Source organism: Alligator mississippiensis, chromosome 5 (genome assembly GCF_030867095.1).
Source record: "Alligator mississippiensis isolate rAllMis1 chromosome 5, rAllMis1, whole genome shotgun sequence".
Taxonomy (NCBI): Eukaryota; Metazoa; Chordata; order Crocodylia; family Alligatoridae; genus Alligator; species Alligator mississippiensis.
In genome coordinates, this window is record NC_081828.1 from 2,899,923 (window position 1) to 2,919,011 (window position 19,089).

Sequence of the window (19,089 nt, forward strand, 5' to 3'; positions counted from 1 at the left end):
CAGTGTGATGGGAGGGAAGGAGCATGGGGGAGCAGATCAATGCTCCCCGCAGTGAGGGAGGGGGCAGGGGCAGGTGCTACCCAAGCAGGGTCGTGGGAGGTGGCTCCCACTGCTGCTTGCAACCCGGGGGGAGGGCATGTGCCCCTCAGATATGTATGGGGTGGGCTTCAGCTGGGGCTTTCAGAGCTCTTCTCGGCAGGGGCACTGACAGCGCTGGAAGAGTGCTGCATCCACCTCAAATTTTGCCGCCACCCCACTCCCAGTGCTTCCACCGCCAGCCGCCCGGCGTAGCCCCGGCTCAATGCCTCGCCTCCACCCACGCGCCGGGAAGAGCCAGGGCTGCGACTGACAGCGGCAGCGCTGGGAGCAGAGCGCTGGTGAAATTAGGGGTGGATGCAGCATCCTCCCAGCACTGTCAGTGCCCGCTCCGAGCCCAGCCCCCATCGAGAAGAGCCGTGCGCAGCGCCGACTGCAGCCCGTGCACATCCAGGGGGTACCATCCCCCCCTGGGCCCTCCCAGGGTGCAGACAGCAGCAGGAGCTGCCTCCCCTCCCCCCATGCCCTGACTGGGCAGTGTCTGCGCCTGCCCCCTCCCTCACCGTGGGAGGGATTGATCGGCTCTCCCCCCAACCCCCCGGCCCCTTCCACCACACTGGACTTAACAGCTGGAGGCAGCTCTCCCCGCTGCCGGCTGTTCTCCTCTCTGCCTGAGTGCTGCACTGTGGCTGCCTGCAGCACAGGCATTTATTGGCCAAATTATCGTCCCCATTGGGCCGATACGCGATACAGCCACTTTTCTTTATATTGGTGCTGATTCGATATCAGACCGATGTATTGATGCACCTCTAACAATTGTATGTGAGAGGGCTCCTGCGGGGGTTGCTGGTTGTCATCTTTCCAAACCACTGGACCAATGCAGAATCCACGGGACACTGAACTTTGTGCCACAGTCAGATCAGGGAGAAGCCAGGGTCCACCGAGGCCTGCGGCCCCCAGCTACAAAGCAGAGAGTTGATTGTGAGACATGCCCTGATGAGCTGTGCAGGAAATCTGCACCCATGTTGCAGCAGAAGGCAACTCCCCACTGCCTTCCCCTCTCTCGTGAGCGGATTCGTTTTTGTAATTTAGGGATACTTCTCAATTGCAGGAGTTGCATGCAGAGTAATTATCAGACAATGTGAATATCTGTATGTTGAATTATATATTGTAAAAAGACACCATGCATAAAGGCCTTCGATCAGCTAAGGAAAGGCTAATGCTGTAAGTAGAAAATGTAAAGGATATTCTCAAATCTCAAGTTTAGTCAATTGTTTGAGTAGAATGTTACTTTTGTGACTAGAAATACAAGAATCAATTCCTTGGCAGCTCAACAGAAGACAGTTTTTAAAAAACCTATAAGAGCTCTAGGCAAGGAAGAAGGAAGTTTCACTGGAATTTGGTTACCGATAGTAGGGGATGAGTAAACCACTCTCACAGCCGAAGTGTCCGTAATGTGACAAGATGCTGGTGGTACTTAAGCGCGGGGGAAAAGAAGAGCAAGAAGAATGCAGCACTGAAGACACGCTCCTAGATGCTGTTGGTGTCAGTGCCTTTTTTTAATTGCACAATAAACAAATGAAACAACCCCCTGTAGAAAACTCCTGTTATTCTAAGGCACATGAATTATATACTGCTGCGAATCTTGTCTTCCTCACAGCCCATGTGTCACTGCCTCTCACTTTCTGTGCTGTGGAGAACGAGGAAACAACCCAGTCCTTTGAGAGAGACAAACTGGACACGTCCTGCACCATTCCCTACCAGGATGATGGACTACGCTCATTAATTATTAGTGGTCCTCCACTATTTATTGATTCTTACAGCTAAGGTCAGAGAATGGGGAGGTTTATGCTCCTGGTATGGGAAGACCTTTTTCTAATTTTTGGGCTAGTTTAGAATTATCTGCTGATTTAGGACTGACTCTTCTTGGGAACCGAGATTGGGAACAGTTTCTTTTTTGGTGGGGTGGGAATAAGGGAGCGGCGTCCAAAACTCTCAATTGTGAAAGTAAGAAGGTAATGGAGATGCGGGGCCTCCTGCTTCACACATACGGTTGTTAGGAGTAAGAACGGTGACCTCGAGGGCCTGATCCAGGATGTCACGCTGAAGAAGCAGCAAGTAAATTAGATGCTGCTTTGAAAATTCGGTGCGTCTGACCTATAGACATAGTGCCCTTCTCCCCCATCAGTTTGCTGGTTAGAAGGAAGAAAGCTAAAGCAGAATTAACATCATGGCGTACCAGAAATGTGAAGTCGGATACGGTGAAGCCCATATCAGGACTCCTATATTTTGTGGCTGAGTGTCTGAAGCCTTGACATGAGAGGAAATGGTTGAATTGGATGCTGTGATGGCTACCACGTAGTGATTCGCTTCAGACTTACTGTTTAAGAAAATAGAGGTAGTTAGCTATGTTAGGCTGAAATCAGGCAGGAAGTAGGGCAGGGTGTCACCTTAGAGACGGACTGGTTCAGAGACGCATGAGCTTTTGCGGGCAACAACCTATTTTGTCAGATGCTAACTACCCGAGGAGGTAGGTTTGTCTTCTGTCTGTTTAAGAAGTATCGCAGCAATAACATTTCCTCTTCTCTGAGATGTGGGGAGGACTGCCTAAGATGTGCTTGGACTGTGGTTTGGCAAAGAAGCCCAAAGTTTCATCTTTGTACGTAGTTTTGAGAAGACTCTGCTTGCCATATGTGGTGGTCGAGGGTGGTCTAAGGCTATGGCCAGTAGCCCGGACCGTCGGGTGGGTTTTTTCCACGATGGAACAGAGTTAGGCACGGAAGCGTATTGGTTGTATAAAGAAGGCTTTACTTACACTGCCGATGGTCGCAGCGCAGGAAGAAAACTTGCTTGAATTACAGTTGCACACAAACACACAGGGGTGAGATCTCTCTTACACGAACCGAACCGAAATGAGTCGTCGATGTACGACTCCACGAGCGTTCAACACGGGGGTATGTCAATATTTTCACGATGACGGGGAAGTGGTTAGAGACTGATCAGGCCCCTAAGTTCTCCTCCAAGACACACGCGGAGTTTGCTAGGCTCCACAGCGCGCTTAGAGTTCCCCACGAGATAGTTGTGGAGTCCTCCAACTTGGGCGGAAACTGCTCTAACTTTTTATACGGCTAGCAGGCCAATCGCTAGCCGCCAGGTAGGAATAATTTAGAATTGACCAATAGTGGGACACAAATTTGCATAGGTGTAGCGGGAACTCTTTTGCACCGGGGTTTTCTCTCTGCAGCTGAGAAATCCACCGTGCAAAGAAAGCTCCATGTGGCAGGAAAATTCCAGTGTGCCGAGGCACTAAAAATCATTGGGTTGTGACACCATAGACTTGCTTTTCACTTTCCTTTTGAGCCTTCTCATGTTCAGTGATTTTTCTCTGGCCTTGGGATGTGTTTTCCTTTGGAGCATCCAGACAAAACTGTTGACAATATTTAGGCTTCTCATGAACATTGCTAGTCCTAGACTGAGCGGGGGAATAGATGCAAAAGTCTTCCCATAGCAGGAAAAATGCTTCATATGTCTTCAGACATGCTGTCCAGTTGTTATTTGATACTGAGGGTGTCTAGCTGGGACATTTGCGGGTGATGGATTTCCAGCATCTTTAAATAATCAGCATATGGCGATACATCCTTGTGGACAGTACATGGCACAAGGTGCCACTCATTTTGTTGGGTCTTCGGGGTAGTGCTGTGATAAAAATGATGCAGTCCTTTCCTTATCTGTGTACAACTCCCTTCAAACCTTTGCTTCAAAGACAATTGTAAGCATCACAAAGGTAAAGTGGGTCATATGAAAGCAGCGGAAACCGTGAAGAAAAGTCGAGACTGGTGTAGAAGAATTCCTGTTTCTGTCTCTTTGGGCATCCTTTGACGCCGTGGATAGTCGTGAAAGGAGAGAGAGGGCTGAGGCGTTTCCGTCCTGACCTCTCTGTGCAGCACGGACTAGATGATGGCTGTGGCCTTGTAGTGCGTGTGCATTGGGGTCAGCTGAGTTCTTCTGCCGCGGCTGTGAAATAATTCTTTGTGACAGGGGAGACGTGGTTTTCTCTTCTCCGCGACCTGGAGCCTACATAGCTAAAGAGCAACATTTCTTGGGTCATCTGCAACATCGGCTGGGGAAGGGGAGGCTGCAGATCGGCTGAGTTATTAGCGAAAGCAAAGCAGAGGTAGCAGCATTTCTTAATTTGTGATCGGAGGTTCTGGCAATCGAAAACGAAACAATCCACCGGAGTCCTCACTGACTTTCTCAATCCCTGTGGACAATCCCAACATACCCGTCTTCAGACTTGTAACCCATGTGCCATTTTGGACTCGGACGTCTCCAGATTTTCACATCCAGGCTCTGTACACGTCTTGCAGAATCTGCCTGCGAGTTTCTTAGGGCCTTTCCAGTTTTCTTACACATCTCAAACTTCTGTGCTGGCTTTCATCTCCTCGTATCTTCTTTACTGCAGAGTCCTTTTCTCTGGCCTTGACAAATGTAATCTTGCTCATGACCAGAATACCTCTGCCAAGAGAATTTTTCTAGCCGGTCACTTTGGCCATCTTGTCTTCTGCGTCCTTCCTCTGAGCTCTCAATCATGTCAAGCAAATTGCTTGCCTTTGCTTTCAAAGTCCTTTTCTTACCCACCTTTCATATCTCAGTTTTGAGAGATTAACCTCAGCCTTTGTTGTCCATTTGTTATACACTCACAAAAAGGCCTTTTTGTTTTCTCCCATGCTGCTCTTTCCACTTTGGAGGGCCTCCTCCTTTGCATTCACAACACCATTTTACTTTTCAAATCTTCCTTGAGACTCTTTTCCTGTTGCGTAAAAGAACTTGACAGTGGGTAAGCTGCCGATGTGATGAGACCACTGTCTACTATGGTACCCAGTATTTTTTCTTTGTATTCCACGTCTGCCTCTTGTTTCTTGTCTCGTACTTACCTTGTAGGCTTTTTGGGGCAAAGACTTTCTTTTTGTTCTGTCTGTGTGTTGTCTAGCATAGTAGCGGGGACTCTGGTCCCTGATGTGAATGCTTAGGCGCTCTACTCCTAATGCTGCTAATATACTGAGCATCTTTGCAAAAAGGAACGTGGACGTGAGTAATGCTGACAAAATACTTCATGCAATCACCGGTCTGTTTTCAGAATGGTACAGACTGTCCCAAGACGCCTGGTGGTATTTTAGTACTTTAGGCAGGGCTGATGACTCGACTTGTAATTGAGGTTGCCTGATACTTCCCATTTTAGGACCACCTTTTCAGTTACTTCTAACTTTGCCAAAGTTTACCATCTTAGACTGCAGTTCCCATGATGTATCTCTACCCTGAACTGATTAATTTTGGGAAATGTCAACCCAAATGGTTCACTTATTTCCAAGAATGAGGCTGGAGAATAATACATTGCTTTGCCTGTTAGTTATTTTTAAAAGGATTTCTGCCATTCTTTCTTCAAGTGCCACTGCATTGATCTGGAGTAGCAGCTTAACATTTGCAAGGGGGTGGACTTTGTTTTCAGGTTCTGTCTTGTGGTCCCCATCTCGACTTCCTTGAATTCTAAGCCTGTAAGAAATAACAGTCGGCAAATGTTCAGGGGGAGCTCCTAGAGTTTCACAGCTCGATTTCCCAGAGATCCCATCTGTGCTCGCTGCATTCTTTAGCCCAGAGACGAATAGGATTTCCTCTGTGACGGCAGCACTGGAGTGCCGCAGGTGATGTCAAGCACAGAAAATGAAGGGAGGTTGACTCTGGTTTATAGCCCTGTAATTGAACTAGGCAGCATGGAGGAGGAAGCTGCTTGCATTGAGGGCGTATGTGTGGGAGAGCGGAGAGTAGTTGATTTGGACAAGGAGCCTAGACAGAGAGCGACTGGACTGGAGGCTATTGGGGGGGAACGGAGGGTAACTAGATCTGACATTTGTTGCAAAGGGGAGATCAGGACTGAGTTGGAGAGGAGTAAGGACCTGATCAGGAGTCTGCGGGGGGGCTGGGATTGGCTGAGTGAGGGTATTTGGGTTGGTAGCTGGTCATAGGAAGAGAGTTGAGGGAGAGATGGATCTTGTGAGTAAGGTGGGGAAGGCAGGAGGGGGTGGAAAAACTTTGGGCAGAGAGTCTGAGATAAAGCTAGGAGCGAGTGAGGTGTATTTGATGAGAAGCCCTAGTGAGCGGAGATTGGGACTGCTACCCATAATGCCCGATTCCCACTGTTACTCTTCTGTCTGCATCTATCTAAAACTCTCTGGCAACGTGTGTGCCTAATAAAAGGTGATAATCTACCATTGCTATCTATTTCTCTGTGGCTCCAGTGGAAGGAGTCTTTCCAGTAGATCTTGCATGTTCTCTCTTAGGCCTCTGGCACATGTTTATTAAATGGCATGATGGGATCTGATCCCCAATCCTAACAATTGTGCCTCTTGCCATACCGCACACGTTTTTGAGATCCGATTCCAGCCATACCATTACTACAATTCAGATTGTCCATAGTTCAGAGTGAACTGCTGCAGTGCTGGGGCCAGGATCACCCATCAGCTGATTGTACAGTTCCAGGCCTGGGACCAACAGGGGCCAGTTCAGGACCCAGCCAGTTTGAGACCCAGTTGATTGTGGGTCTCAGCCTTGGGACCCAGAGCCCTGTGCACTGGCATGTCAGAAAACTGTGTGTGCAGCCAGGCTGTGTGTGGGTGTGTGTATGGGTGTGTGCATGCGCACTTTAAGGTCACCACACACTTGGACCCCAGGATCAGGGAGAGGTTCCCTGATCCCAGTGTCTCTGTGCACCGGGGAGGTCAGAAAACCACATGGTTTTTAAGATGCTCGAGGACCCTAGAATCAGGGAACCCCTCCCCTATCCCAAGGTCACCATGGCCAGGTTGTTTTGAGTTTCTTGCTCTGCAGCTCCAAGGCAAGATGCATTCTGGGTCCTAGCGAGCCCTGTAGCTCTGTGACCTGGCACCCCAGCCCAGCTGATAAGCTTCTGTCAGATTGCCCCCTTGAAAACAATGGGGTACAGCCTCGTGCTGTCAGCTGGCTGTCCACCAAGCCCTGCCATGCCATGCACCTGGCATCAGGCTGTGTGGCAGGGCGGCCTTGCCCCACATTCAATTTAAGGCACGATGGAAACTGACCACAAAAATCTTACACACTTTGTGGAATATTTTTGTGGCTGGTTTCCCATTTTGTCATGACATTAATTCCCTGAACATGTGGCAGGGTTACTATTGCTGGCTTTTTTTTGGTGTGATTAACTTAATCGTTTCTTAAATGTAATGTCTGCCAAGGGTGTTGCTGTTTGGTGTGTTTTATGAAAGGTGTTTTCCACTAAAGGTTTTGGTTTGATGAATAGCCATTTTCTGACCACAAAAGAGCTGTTTTGCTGCTTATAGGAGGGGAATGAAAAAGGAAGGGCACTCTGAGTTTATTAGCTCCTTCTTTCCAGGAACTAATTTGCATGGGCCTTCCCCAGGAAGGGCTGAAGCTTGAAAAAGGAACTTTTTATGTTAAGAGGCTCTGGGACCATCCTCCCTCAGTCATGTTGCTCGCACAAGCAACGGGGCGTTGTCAGCACCTGAGTATGTTTGAGGTAGAGCTCTTAGTAGCATTAAAAGGGGATCAGGCATTTATATGGTTAATAAGAACATCCACATTTATTTTACATATGCTAAAACTGAAAAGTAGCTATGCTGTAAGGCAGCGGTTTGAACTGGGGGTACATGTGCCCCCAGGGGGTACGTGAAGTCTCACCAGGGAGTACGCGAGATATATTTCATACGTTGTCTGACACGGGTCGAAGGGCCTAAAAAAAAAGTGATTTCCCATTGAAAGGGGGTACGTGAAGTCTCACTCTGAGACCAAGGGGTATGTTGACTGAAAAAGGTTCAGATCCGCTGCTTTAAGGCGTAAATCCAGCTGCTAACTGGAAGGATTAGGAGGAAACCTCCCATCCGAGCAGTTCATTGAAGAATTGTCAAGGCTTCTTGTGCCTGGTACCTTCCCACAGAAATTTTGGCACTGGCTACTTAGTACAGTGGACTGGTTGAATAGTTGTTCTGGCTTAATATGGGTTTTTCTAAAATGTGAAATGATAGCTCATTAAAACGTTCATGTTAAATACTCAGCCTTGTAAAATGAAACTTTTTAATACAGGGAGAATCAGTTTTTTTCAGTAGACATTTAGGGCCTTATTGCAATTTGCACTGAAAGCTGCACAAATGTTAATTGGATTAGTGTTGTCCCCCTTAGTGGAGTAGTCGCACCTTAAGGCAGAAAACCATCTCTGACTGTCCTTCACCTGCACAGCTGTGACGTGCCACTGCAGGCTTAGTGAGCTGGGACAGGACTGGGAGCCAGGGGCAGGACTGGCTTGCTGCTCCCGCCACTGCTTGAACCGGCTCACTGCTCCCACCGGGCAGAGCGAGCCGGGCCAAGCGGCGATGCGGGGAGTTGGAATAGCTGTGGAGAATGGCCACACTTTAATGGAACACAAGCAAAATTAAGTGGATTAGAGATAATCCTGCCCTGGAGTGGCATAATTTAAACCAACTAATGAGTGCTTTAAGCCACTTACAGGGGGTTAACGTGCAGCCAGTCCAGGGGTTAAGAGCTCCAGAAGTCACCTAAGATTATGGTGTAACAAGGTCCTTAGTTTGATGTTATTTTTTAAATAGGTGAGGCCGCAAGAATTTTCCTAAGAAACTTATGTCTGAAGAGTGCAGCAAGCTCCTACTATAGTTTCCTTTAGCAGTGGTGCTCATGATTTTGACCCCAGGGGCCAACTGATAGCAAGGTGCTTGCCTGCAGGCCAGGTTGGGCCCAGTGTCATCCTTGCATGTCAACTCCACCTGGCCCTGTTTGCTGGGATTGATTCATAGATTCATAGATGTTAGGGTCGGAAGGGGCCTCAATAGATCATCAAGTCCAACCCCCTGCATAGGCAGGAAAGAGTGCTGGGTCTAGATGACCCCAGCTAGATACTCATCTAACCTCCTCTTGAAGACCCCCAGGGTAGGGGAGAGCACCACCTCCCTTGGGAGCCCGTTCCAGACCTTGGCCACTCGAACTGTGGAGAAGTTCTTCCTAATGTCCAGTCTAAATCTGCTCTCTGCTAGCTTGTGGCCATTGTTTCTTGTAACCCCCGGGGGCGCCTTGGTGAATAAATCCTCACCAATTCCCTTCTGTGCCCCCGTGATGAACTTAAAGGCAGCCACAAGGTCGCCTCTCAACCTTCTCTTGGAGGCTGAAAAGGTCCAGTTTCTCTAGTCTCTCCTCGTAGGGCTTGGTCTGCAGGCCCTTGACCATACGAGTTGGGGCTCCATGCTGCCCCTGCCCAGCTCTGCGCGCTGGGATCGGGCTCTGGGGTCTTGTGCTGTCCCTGCCTGCTCTTGTGCACTGCATTGGGCACCATGTGCCACCCCTGCCCTGGCTCCACACGCCAGCATTGGGCTCTGGGGCCAGCACTGCCCCTGCCCGGCTCCATGTGCTGAGATCAGGCTCTGGGACCCTGCTCCATCCCTGTCAAGTCCCACATGCCAGCTCAGGCCCTGTGCCCCCCTGCATGCCCAGTCTCACGCGCCAGGCTGGCCAGGCTCCCCACAGACCAGATGACAGTGCCGGGAGCCAGAGGTGGCCCGCTAGCAGGGGGGTAAGCACCTTTGCTTTATATCCTCATAAATAGAAATCCTATCACAAAAGTAGCACTTACACTGCAGCACAGAACTTCCTTATTTTAACTCTGAATATGGCTGTCATTGAACAGTTTACTGCTGCTTAGTCTTTCTGAAAAGGTCCTTGTGTTTTGCCAGTTCTGTCTATTTGACGAGGACCCTGTTCCTTTAAAATCCAGTGGCTGATTGAGTTGTTTCCACTCGTGCACGGCTTTCACATTGTACAGGATACTCTATGCAAATAAGCTGCCTGCTCAGCCTGCGCGTGGTTGGTTGCCCTGTCGGGTAGCTCACAAAGACTCGGCAGAGCGAGTTCAGTGTTCAGCTGTTTAAAACGGCAGATGGAAGAAGGTATCGGCAAGATGAGGATTCATTAGCAACTCGCAGTAAAAGCCCGCACTGGCTCAGCCCAGGATCCCCAGGACCCCGGTGACTGGAGCCGAGTTGTATCTGCTTTCAGACCACTTCACAGCGACGTGGTTTGCTCACGTGACTCGGAGTCACTTAGCGTGAAGATCGGCTGAAGATTCCTATGTAAATAGCCATTCCTTTAAGCACTGTCAGCTCGAGTGCTTTTATTGAGACTTTTTTCTCTTTTTTTGGTTGCTGCTGTCATAATTGTGGGAACATGAGTTCTTCATCAAGCGGTGGGAGGCAGCCTGCAGTCGGGTCTCACTACTGCTGCATTAGCGCTCACTAGGAGGTGTGATCAGATCTCTCAGATGCCCACTTCTTTGTGGAATCCAAAATTTCCCTTTGACTACCTAGTGGGATCCTTCAGAGGATGAAGTTGCTGAGTTTTTTTCCTGTGGCATTTCCACACAGTGTTGTCACTAGATCCTGCGGTATGCTTTGATCGGGAGGTAGTCCGGTTTGTTTGATCGGGAGGTGATCAATTCATTGTCTTCGATCGGGAGGTGGAATTCATTGTCTGCCACTGTGAGCCTATAGTCCACAGCATTTTCATTTATTTGGATAGTTTGCTCATTTTTTGAAGAGGCAGCATATATGGCAAAACTTCTTTTAAGAGACTCTTTGTTGTTATTTCACCCTGTGTTATTTAGCTTTTTACTTTTCATTGTAGTGTGTGCCGGAAGAAAGTGCATTTTCACTGTTCTTGAATATGCATTTAACTCTTCAGTTTTAAAATGCGACTGATATTACACACAATCACTTGAAGCATTCGTGACAGTTCTAGCCATCTGTATGAAGATGGCAGACTGTGGAGAAAAAGGAACTGTAAAATAGGCTGAAAAAGCCTCAACTGAGCGGTGCCTTCTTTGTAACACAGCACTTATACACGGGCGGCGAAGAGGGAAGGGCTTCTTATGACAGCGTTGTCAGTGCTGAATAGATGAATGAATGAATTCTTGCATGTTCAGAACTCGCAGCACGTGTTCCCGACCCTTCAGCGCATAAAAGAGTAGCAAGATCCTCGGCACCGAACTAAGGCGCTGAAGAAGGAATGCGCCGTGCCTGCCACGTTTGAGAGAGAGCGAGAGAGAGAGAGGCAGCGTGGTTCCCGGGTAGAAGAAACAAAAGAACGTGCTCCAGGATCTGAAGAATCTGACATTTGCTTTGCCGTACAAAGGATAAGGACATCTTCATGTTTGACACCTCTCGTTTTATCAGTGGATGTGTTTTTTAAATTGAATAATACGGGGGCTGGGGGGGGGGGTGTAGTACAGTGGTTTTTAAGCAAAGTGCAACAGTGTGCGTTTGAAAAGGGAATGTGACCTGGATTTTATGAGCTTATTGCAAACACTAGCTGAAGGCAGCTGTGGTAGTTTACTTAGCCTTTTTAACAGATCAAGTAAATTGAAGGAAAGCCAAGACATGAAAAGAAAATCTGCATTAATTTCCTCCTTTTTTTCCTTCTGTTAAGACTTGGATGTATGATGCAGTTTTACCTGCAAACAAATGCGTGGGGAGAAAAAACATCTAAACTTGAAGCAGATCTTTTTTCCCCAATCTTTCCGGCTTTTGAAATGTGACTTAAAAGTGCCAAAAGGAGGCAGGCAGAAATACATACAGCTCATCAGACGCAGTGGCTGCAGTGCTTTAGGAGAGGCAAATGCGAGATCATGTCCTATTTTTAGAGACTGAGAGAAAACCTTGGAAATAATGGGCTTCTTTGCAAGTTTGACAGAGGAGCACTAGCCAAAAGCAAGTCATCGGCAGAAGGAGCTGGTAGCTGGGAACAGCTGAGGGTCCAAATATGGATGATTCAAGCATTCTGCGAAGGAGAGGGTTACAGGTAAGCAAGAAAGTCGCAGACATTTCCTCCTCCAGGGGAGGTGGTTTGTGGTCCTTTTTAAAAAAGACAGCAGTCCATCAAAACCAGTCTAGCTGACGGAAAGCACGTACGTGAAGCTGAAATTTGGCATTCTTCTGTTTTCATCTGTTGTGCATTTTATAGTCAGCAGTGGCATTTTGTGATAAGTCTTCTAGTTTGTGTTTATTAAATCACTGACTTTTTAATCAAGTTAGTTTTATTTATAACTTCGTATATAAATAAGCTGAAGCCTGATAAAAATTTTGAAGCATTTCAAAGGTGTGCTTATTTACTACTTTAAGTGCTCATTCATCTGTCTGCAAAACAGTTATGCAGTAGAAATCATTTTAGCAAGGGTTGTGAATGACTTGAGTACTGTTAATACTGCTATGTACTCCTAGTAGTTCCTGCTTTTTCCTGCTGAACTTGGTTAATGTACAAGTGCAACATTTTGTAGTCCCCACATTGCAATGAATTGTCACTGGGTGGGAACCGGCAGTGTAACACAGTTTAATGCATTTGTCAGCATTAGTGGAGCACGGAGGCTGAACTGATTCGTACTGGCTAAAGCAGTTGGAAATCATTGAGCTCTAAATGCCTACGCGTGAAGTGGATATAAAGTAAGGTTTCTTTTATGTCTGTTATCACTACACTTTTTTGGTGTAATACAATACGTTCTTTGAGTGCTGGGGAAATATTTATGTAGGGTAGAATTGATTTGTGACCCTTAAGTAATTAAACAGTAGGATGAATAAAGTAAGCATCACTTTTTTTAGCTGTATGTATAATAAATTATTTGGCCAAAGCTTACATACAAGCATCTCTAGCTACCTCTTTGTTTGAAAGAAGTCTTTCAACTTTTGCTGTACTAGTTAGCTATCTTTCGCCTGAGTGTTTTATTTTTTCAGTAAAAGTATATTTTCATTTTCTTTGTATTCTGACGTATTCATAGATCTCTAAACTTCTTGATTGATTTGAGACAGAATATATTCCATCTAGTATGGGGTATAAGCTTACTGTACAAGTTTATGTTATGTTCCCTCTCCAAATGATTTAGTTGCACTTAATTTACCGGTGACTTCACTTTAATAACATATTAAGAAAGCTTGGCTTATAATAAATTTACGATTTATTTTAATTAACTTGAAGCAGCTGGAATCTTGTTGCCAGCAAGGCTGCGTGTGTGAACATAGAAACCGCTTTCGACAGAAAATTAATTCATCCTGTATTCTGATTGTTTAGCTTTCCTTAAGTCAGAAATTCTCTGTGATACACTAATGTCTTGGCATATACTATTTACTGAGTTACCTGAACACCAATTAAAACATTTAAATAGATTTTTTCATTTAATTTGTATTTTAGTGTAATCTTGGAAATATTGGAAAATGCTGCTATCTAAATAAGCAGGCTTTGCACATGACATACCAAAGACTAGAGAGACTTATCTAACACATGCTTGTATTTTGCTCTTGCGAAATGATATTAAATATATTTCAATATACTGTGTCCTGTGTTGTCACAAAATGCAATGGAAGGCCCTCTTGCATAGTGAAAAATATTTTGGTTAGAGTCTAGATGTGCAGTGCAATTATTATGCTGAAGAATTTGACTTGAGAAATGTCAGTGTTTCAGGGGGGTCTGCAAAGAAAATACGAAAAACTGAACGGAGAACACACATGTTTTCAGTGCACAGGCTGAGGGACAGAGCTCACATTAATGTGTATGGCTGATGTGACTTTAAAACAGTATTTGTAGGTCCTGCAGTCTTTTTAGCTGCATTTGGGTATACTGTATGGGCCTCAAAAAGCACAAGGCGGCGTGCTGTGTATGATGAGATTTTTGTATTCTGCTCATACATTTTGACATAAAACGGATACTTTGGAAGATGGCATCATATACATTCAGCTCCTCTCACTGCCAGTTTGCAGGATGGCAGCCGCTCGGGGGTAGCTCATGCACCCGGAGGGTTATTGCATGTCTTGGTAGAGTGCCCTGTCGTGGCGGATTTTGGGACAGTAGCAGTGAGGCTGTGATGCAGCTGTAGGCTTGCAGGGGCTGGGAAGAACTTAAATATTTGGGGGGAAAGAACCAGAAAAGAGAGGGGTCTTTGCTGAAGAAAATAATCTTAGCATGTTTTTTGTGGCCCTTCAGTAAAATAACAGTGCTTGGCTTCCTGAAGACTGATGTTTTTTCATTAGCTCCAGGCTATTGTTTGCTGTAGGTGCATTTCAGCATGGAGATGTATTTATGGACTGTGAGAAGCCGTTTAACATGCAGGTGTGACGTAGTTAGTATATTTTGTTTTTGCTCCAGAAGGTGATAAATTCACATTGTATGGAGAAGCCCCAGAATCTGGCAGAAGGAGCTGGAGGGAAGGCCTGGTACATAGGAATGTGTTTCTGTGGGTTTGTCTACACAAGACGTTTAATGCACAGAAGACTAATTCTACTGCGCATTAGCACAGCAGGGAAAACCTGTGCTAATGTGCAGTAGATTTAGTCTAATGCGCATTAATGTCACCTAAAAAGTGTTCATCTGTGCTAAAGTGCAGTAGTGCTGATTATGACGCATTAAGTTTAGTACCTGTCATTAGAGGTACTAAACTTAAATCACTGTAATTAGGCACATTAAAGAACGTGTAGATGTGCCCAGAATGTCCCTTTATGGGTGGGGCAGTAGAAGTAAGGAATTTTATCAAATGTATATTTTATTATTAGGCATGGCCAAGATTTACTGTTTGTATATATGCATCTAATGTTTTGGGTTGTAATGTTTCTGTTTGGATCATTAAATCCTTGCCTCAAGAAGCTAAAATAGATAGCCGCACCAATTGTGATTTAGTGTAACAGCTTTTCCTCCATGTTTGAGCTGCTGTTACTCATTTTAAAACGTATTTTCCATGTAATAAGGACTGACCACTTTGATTATAATTGAAGGTTTTGACAGTCCCTGGGGAAAAAAAGTTGCTGAAAGCACACATTTAAATCAGTAAACTCCAATTTAATAATAGTTATAATAATCTGGGCCTGAAAAGTTAGTACTGACAAAAGCAAACTCCTTCCCGAGTTCAAACTGAATACGCATAGTTTATAAAAACACTTGTCATCTGAAATTTGCCGGTCGAATTCTGGAGGCGGGTGAGGGCCAAGAGGCACCAGGCACTTTGCTGTTTTGAAAAATGCACCAGCCTCTTCCTCTAACTCTTCTGACTTTCACTTTGTTTCCCTTAGGTCCTTTTGAAATGTTGCTGATGTTCTCGTCTCATTATTTCTAGAGCTCATGCATTTGAGTACTTCCCCAGTGCCACTTTCAAGCTTCTGGTGTTCACTTTCACAAATAGGCTGTTCCCTGTGTATCCACTCTTGGATCTCATAACTTTGCTCCTGTTAACTCTGCTAGTTTGTCCAGTTCTCCAGCAGCCGCATTCATGTTTTGTTCCATGTTGTTCACATACCTACTTTGGATAGTGTATAGGGTACAAATCTGCCCCGCTTTCCATAATGCAAAGAACATCTTCCCCAAGCTATTTCTTAAAGCAGTTCCTTTGTCCTTTAGATTCTTCCTTGAGACCCAGTTGTGGTGTGATGCCTGTTGTAGTACTACCAGTGGTATTGGTAGGACAGGTGGCCAGTAGAAATTATTAATATTATTTACGTTCAAAACATGATAACCTGCTAGTTTTGCACTTAGTTTATCCACGTAATGAAATGGCTTTCCACCTGGTCCTTTCCATCCATTTGTTTTTCCATATCCAGGTTTTCATTGCTTGGGTGGGACCGGTGCGTTGACATGTTCATTAGCGTGCGTTAAATCTAGTACCTCCATTGTGAGGTACTAGAAAAATGCACATTAGCCTATTTGAATGTGCATTACTGAAAGAGCACTTTTTTTGTCATGCTTCAGTGCACGTTCAAATAGGCTAATGCAGGGCCGGGCAATTATTTTGGGCAGAGGACTGCTTACTGAGTTTTGGCAAGCCATCGAGGGCTGCATGGCAGGCAGCCAGGAGCTGATATGTATTAATTTTCTAAATTTTTTAGGGGCCCCGCAGGCTGGATAGAATGGCCTGGTGGGCCACATCTGGCCCGCAGGCTGCATTTTGCCCACCCCTGGGCTAATGTGCATTAAAGTGTACGTGTAGACACACCCATTGTGACTGTGCCTGTGTGTAGGGAAGGAGGAGCGCTGGCCAAGCAAGACCCACTCCTGACTCGGGTACTGTACTAGAACTCGCATCATTTGTATGCAGGGCATTCATAACTTGCTTAATTTGCAGCAGGTTGCCAAATTAAGAATGAACTGCTCAGCTGATTGCTGAGGCTTTCGCCTCAAAGGTTTCTGCTTCCCCAGTCAGCTAGTTTATTTGCACAGTCCCACATTGCTGTTTGCTGTAGCTCTGCATAGCCCCCAGTTACTTTGCAGCCCCCCATCTTTGCTGGGTGTTCGGAACCTGGCCCTACAAAGAATTATTTAAACTGAAGATCCAGCCATGGTAGATACTGTAAATACAAACTGTCTTGTATTGCTGTGAAATCATTTTGGGAAGAGCTTGGGACTTAACTCTTCTTTTTTCATATGGCTGACTTGGAGTAACAATTATGGGTGTGTGTAGATGAAATGGGGGCCCTAGATTGAAGCAATGGGTTTTTAAAAACACTGCTTCAATTTATGACAAAGTAAACCCCCGTGTTGTGTACATCCATGTCTTACCTGCCTCTCTGGCAGCGGGGAGGGAAGGGTGAGCTTCTGGCGGGTGGAGCGGTCCCTGGGCTTCAGGAGTGGGGGACGCTGGTGTTTCCCTCCATGGTAGTGGCATCTACCCCCTGGCGGCACTTATCCACAGGCACCTGGCTTGGGCAGTCTCGGGGGGCACTGCAGTCGCGGAGGGAAGGGCCGGCTCCCTGTGCAGCTCATGCAGGCAGGCAGGCTTCAATGGAAAAAAAAAAAGAAAAAAAGATCAGGCTCGCTGTTTTTTTTTCTTCCCTTTGGTGGAGCCTGCCTTCCCGGGTTACTGCCAGGCTGTGTGCACAGCCCCTGAGCCGTGCAGAGCCCAGCGCTTCACTCCACGGCTGTAGGGTAGCAAACTAAAACTCCTCAGAGGTGTTTTAGTTTGCTGCACCCCAAAGTCATTTAAGGCTCATTATGCCGCCGAGCGTGCTACAGCGGCTGGAATGAATGCGCAATACACCGCCATCACGTGCAAACACCAACACCATTAAAGTGGTGCAAAAGCATTTAACCTGCTTAAAGTGTCCTGCACACATGCCCTTGTTTCATCTACACATGCCCTATAACTCCAGTTTAAGGTTAGTTAACCAGTCTGATGCTGTTGAGGAAAGGGAATGTATCTCTGCATTGTCACCGTCAAATTTGTATAGAGGGACTTTGCTAACAGTAGTGTATTCTTTAATTTGTAATATTCCATCTCCAGAAGCGGGTGTGGATTAGAGGCATGTCCTGGCTGAGCGACACGTGTGGAGGGTTAGCAAGGAGTTACCTGCCCAGTGGATCCAGTGGCACAGTAGCAACTGTGAATGAGTGTCTTTTTTTTCATGTTAGGCTGAGATGGTCTGAAGAGCTATTTGTGTTTGTATAACCAGGTCATCAATGTGGTCCTCATCTTTAAAAAAAAGGAGGAGGGAGGACCCAGGCAACTATAGGCAACTATAGTCTTACCTCAATCCTGGGGAAACTTTGAGAAGATCATGAAGGAGCACATCTGTGATGGGCTGGCATTGGGGATGATGCTCAGGGGCAACCAGCACGATTTCATTAGGGACAGGTCATGTCAGACCAACCTGATTGCCTTTTATGATCAGGTCACAAAAGCATTGGATGCAGGTGTCACCGTGGATGTAGTCTTTCTGGACTTCAGCAAGGCCTTTGACACGGTCAACCACCCCATCCTCATTAAAAAAACTAGGTGTCTCTGGCATCGATGCCTACATGGTCAGATGGATTGCAAATTGGCTGAAGGGTCGTACTCAGAGGGTGGTGGTGGACGGGTCATATTTGACCTGGGGGGAAGTGGGCAGCGGGGTCTCCCAGGGCTCGGGCCTTGGGCCCGCACTGTTCAATTTCTTTATCAGCGATTTGGACGACAGGGTGACAAGCAACCTGTTCAAATTTGCTGATGATACCAACATTTGGGGTGAGGTGGGCATGCTAGTAGGGAGGGGGAGACTGCAGCAAGACCTGGATAGGTTGCAGGGGTGGGCTAACAAAAACAGGATGCGTTTCAATACGGACAAGTGCAGGGTGCTGCACTTGGGCAGTAGTAACCGGCAGCACACTTATAAGATAGGAAACTCCCTTCTTGAGAGCACGGAGGCAGAAAGGGATCTTGGAGTCATCATTGACTCCAAGATGAACATGGGCTGACAACGCGAGGTCACGGTCGGCAGGGCTAACCGGACCCTATCGTGCATGCACAGATGCATCTCAAGTAGGACCAAGGAGGTGATCCTCCCCCTCTACGCGACACTGGTCAGGCCACAGCTGGAGTACTGTGTCCAGTTCTGGGCACCCCACTTCAAGAGGGATGTGGACAACATTGAGAGGGTCCAGAGGAGGCCACCCGCATGACCCGGGGACAGCAGGACAGACCCTACAGTGAGAGGCTACGGGACCTGAACCTGTTCAGCCTCCACAAGAGAAGGCTGAGGGGGGACCTGGTGACCGTCTATAAACTCACTAGGGGGGACCAGAAGAGTTTGGGGAGACCTTGTTTCCCCTAGCGCCCCCCGGGATAACAAGGAATAACGGCCACAAGTTGTTGGAGAGTAGGTTTAGATTAGACAGCCCAGGCAGGGGGTTGGACTTGAAGATCTACAAGGTCCCTTCCCACCCGACTTCTATGATTCTATGATCAGCAAAAGCCATCAAGGAACAATGTCCTTCATCAGGCTACCTAGGATAGCTGTTGATTGTCTGATAGTTCCTTAGATAAATCAATGGCCCTGATCTTTCCATGACACAGTGGTGTCTTCTGTCAAATTCCTTATGATTATAGGCAACAGTGGACTCATGATAACAGGATGTCTTCCAGAACAGTCGTTATGGTGTGGGGAGCATTTTTAGTGTGCTGGATTTCTGTGTTATAGTGGGACTTACAGGGCGTGTGTACACAGG

General features: G+C 46.7%; 1 protein-coding gene across 5 annotated transcripts in view; it reads left to right on the plus strand.

The window, feature by feature from the left end:
- MAST2 (microtubule associated serine/threonine kinase 2) overlaps positions 1–19,089 on the plus strand; it is a 309,296-nt gene that overhangs the window by 90,164 nt on the left and 200,043 nt on the right. Inside the window, exon 1 of one of the 5 annotated variants that reach the window (XM_019489769.2) lies at positions 10,033–11,940. The exons of the other annotated variants lie outside the window; for them this stretch is intronic. Within the exon in view, the coding sequence (XP_019345314.1) occupies positions 11,902–11,940 (39 nt within the window). The 5' untranslated portion in view covers positions 10,033–11,901. Of the gene's footprint in view, positions 1–10,032; positions 11,941–19,089 lie in introns of those variants that run through there. 5 annotated transcript variants of the gene reach the window in all.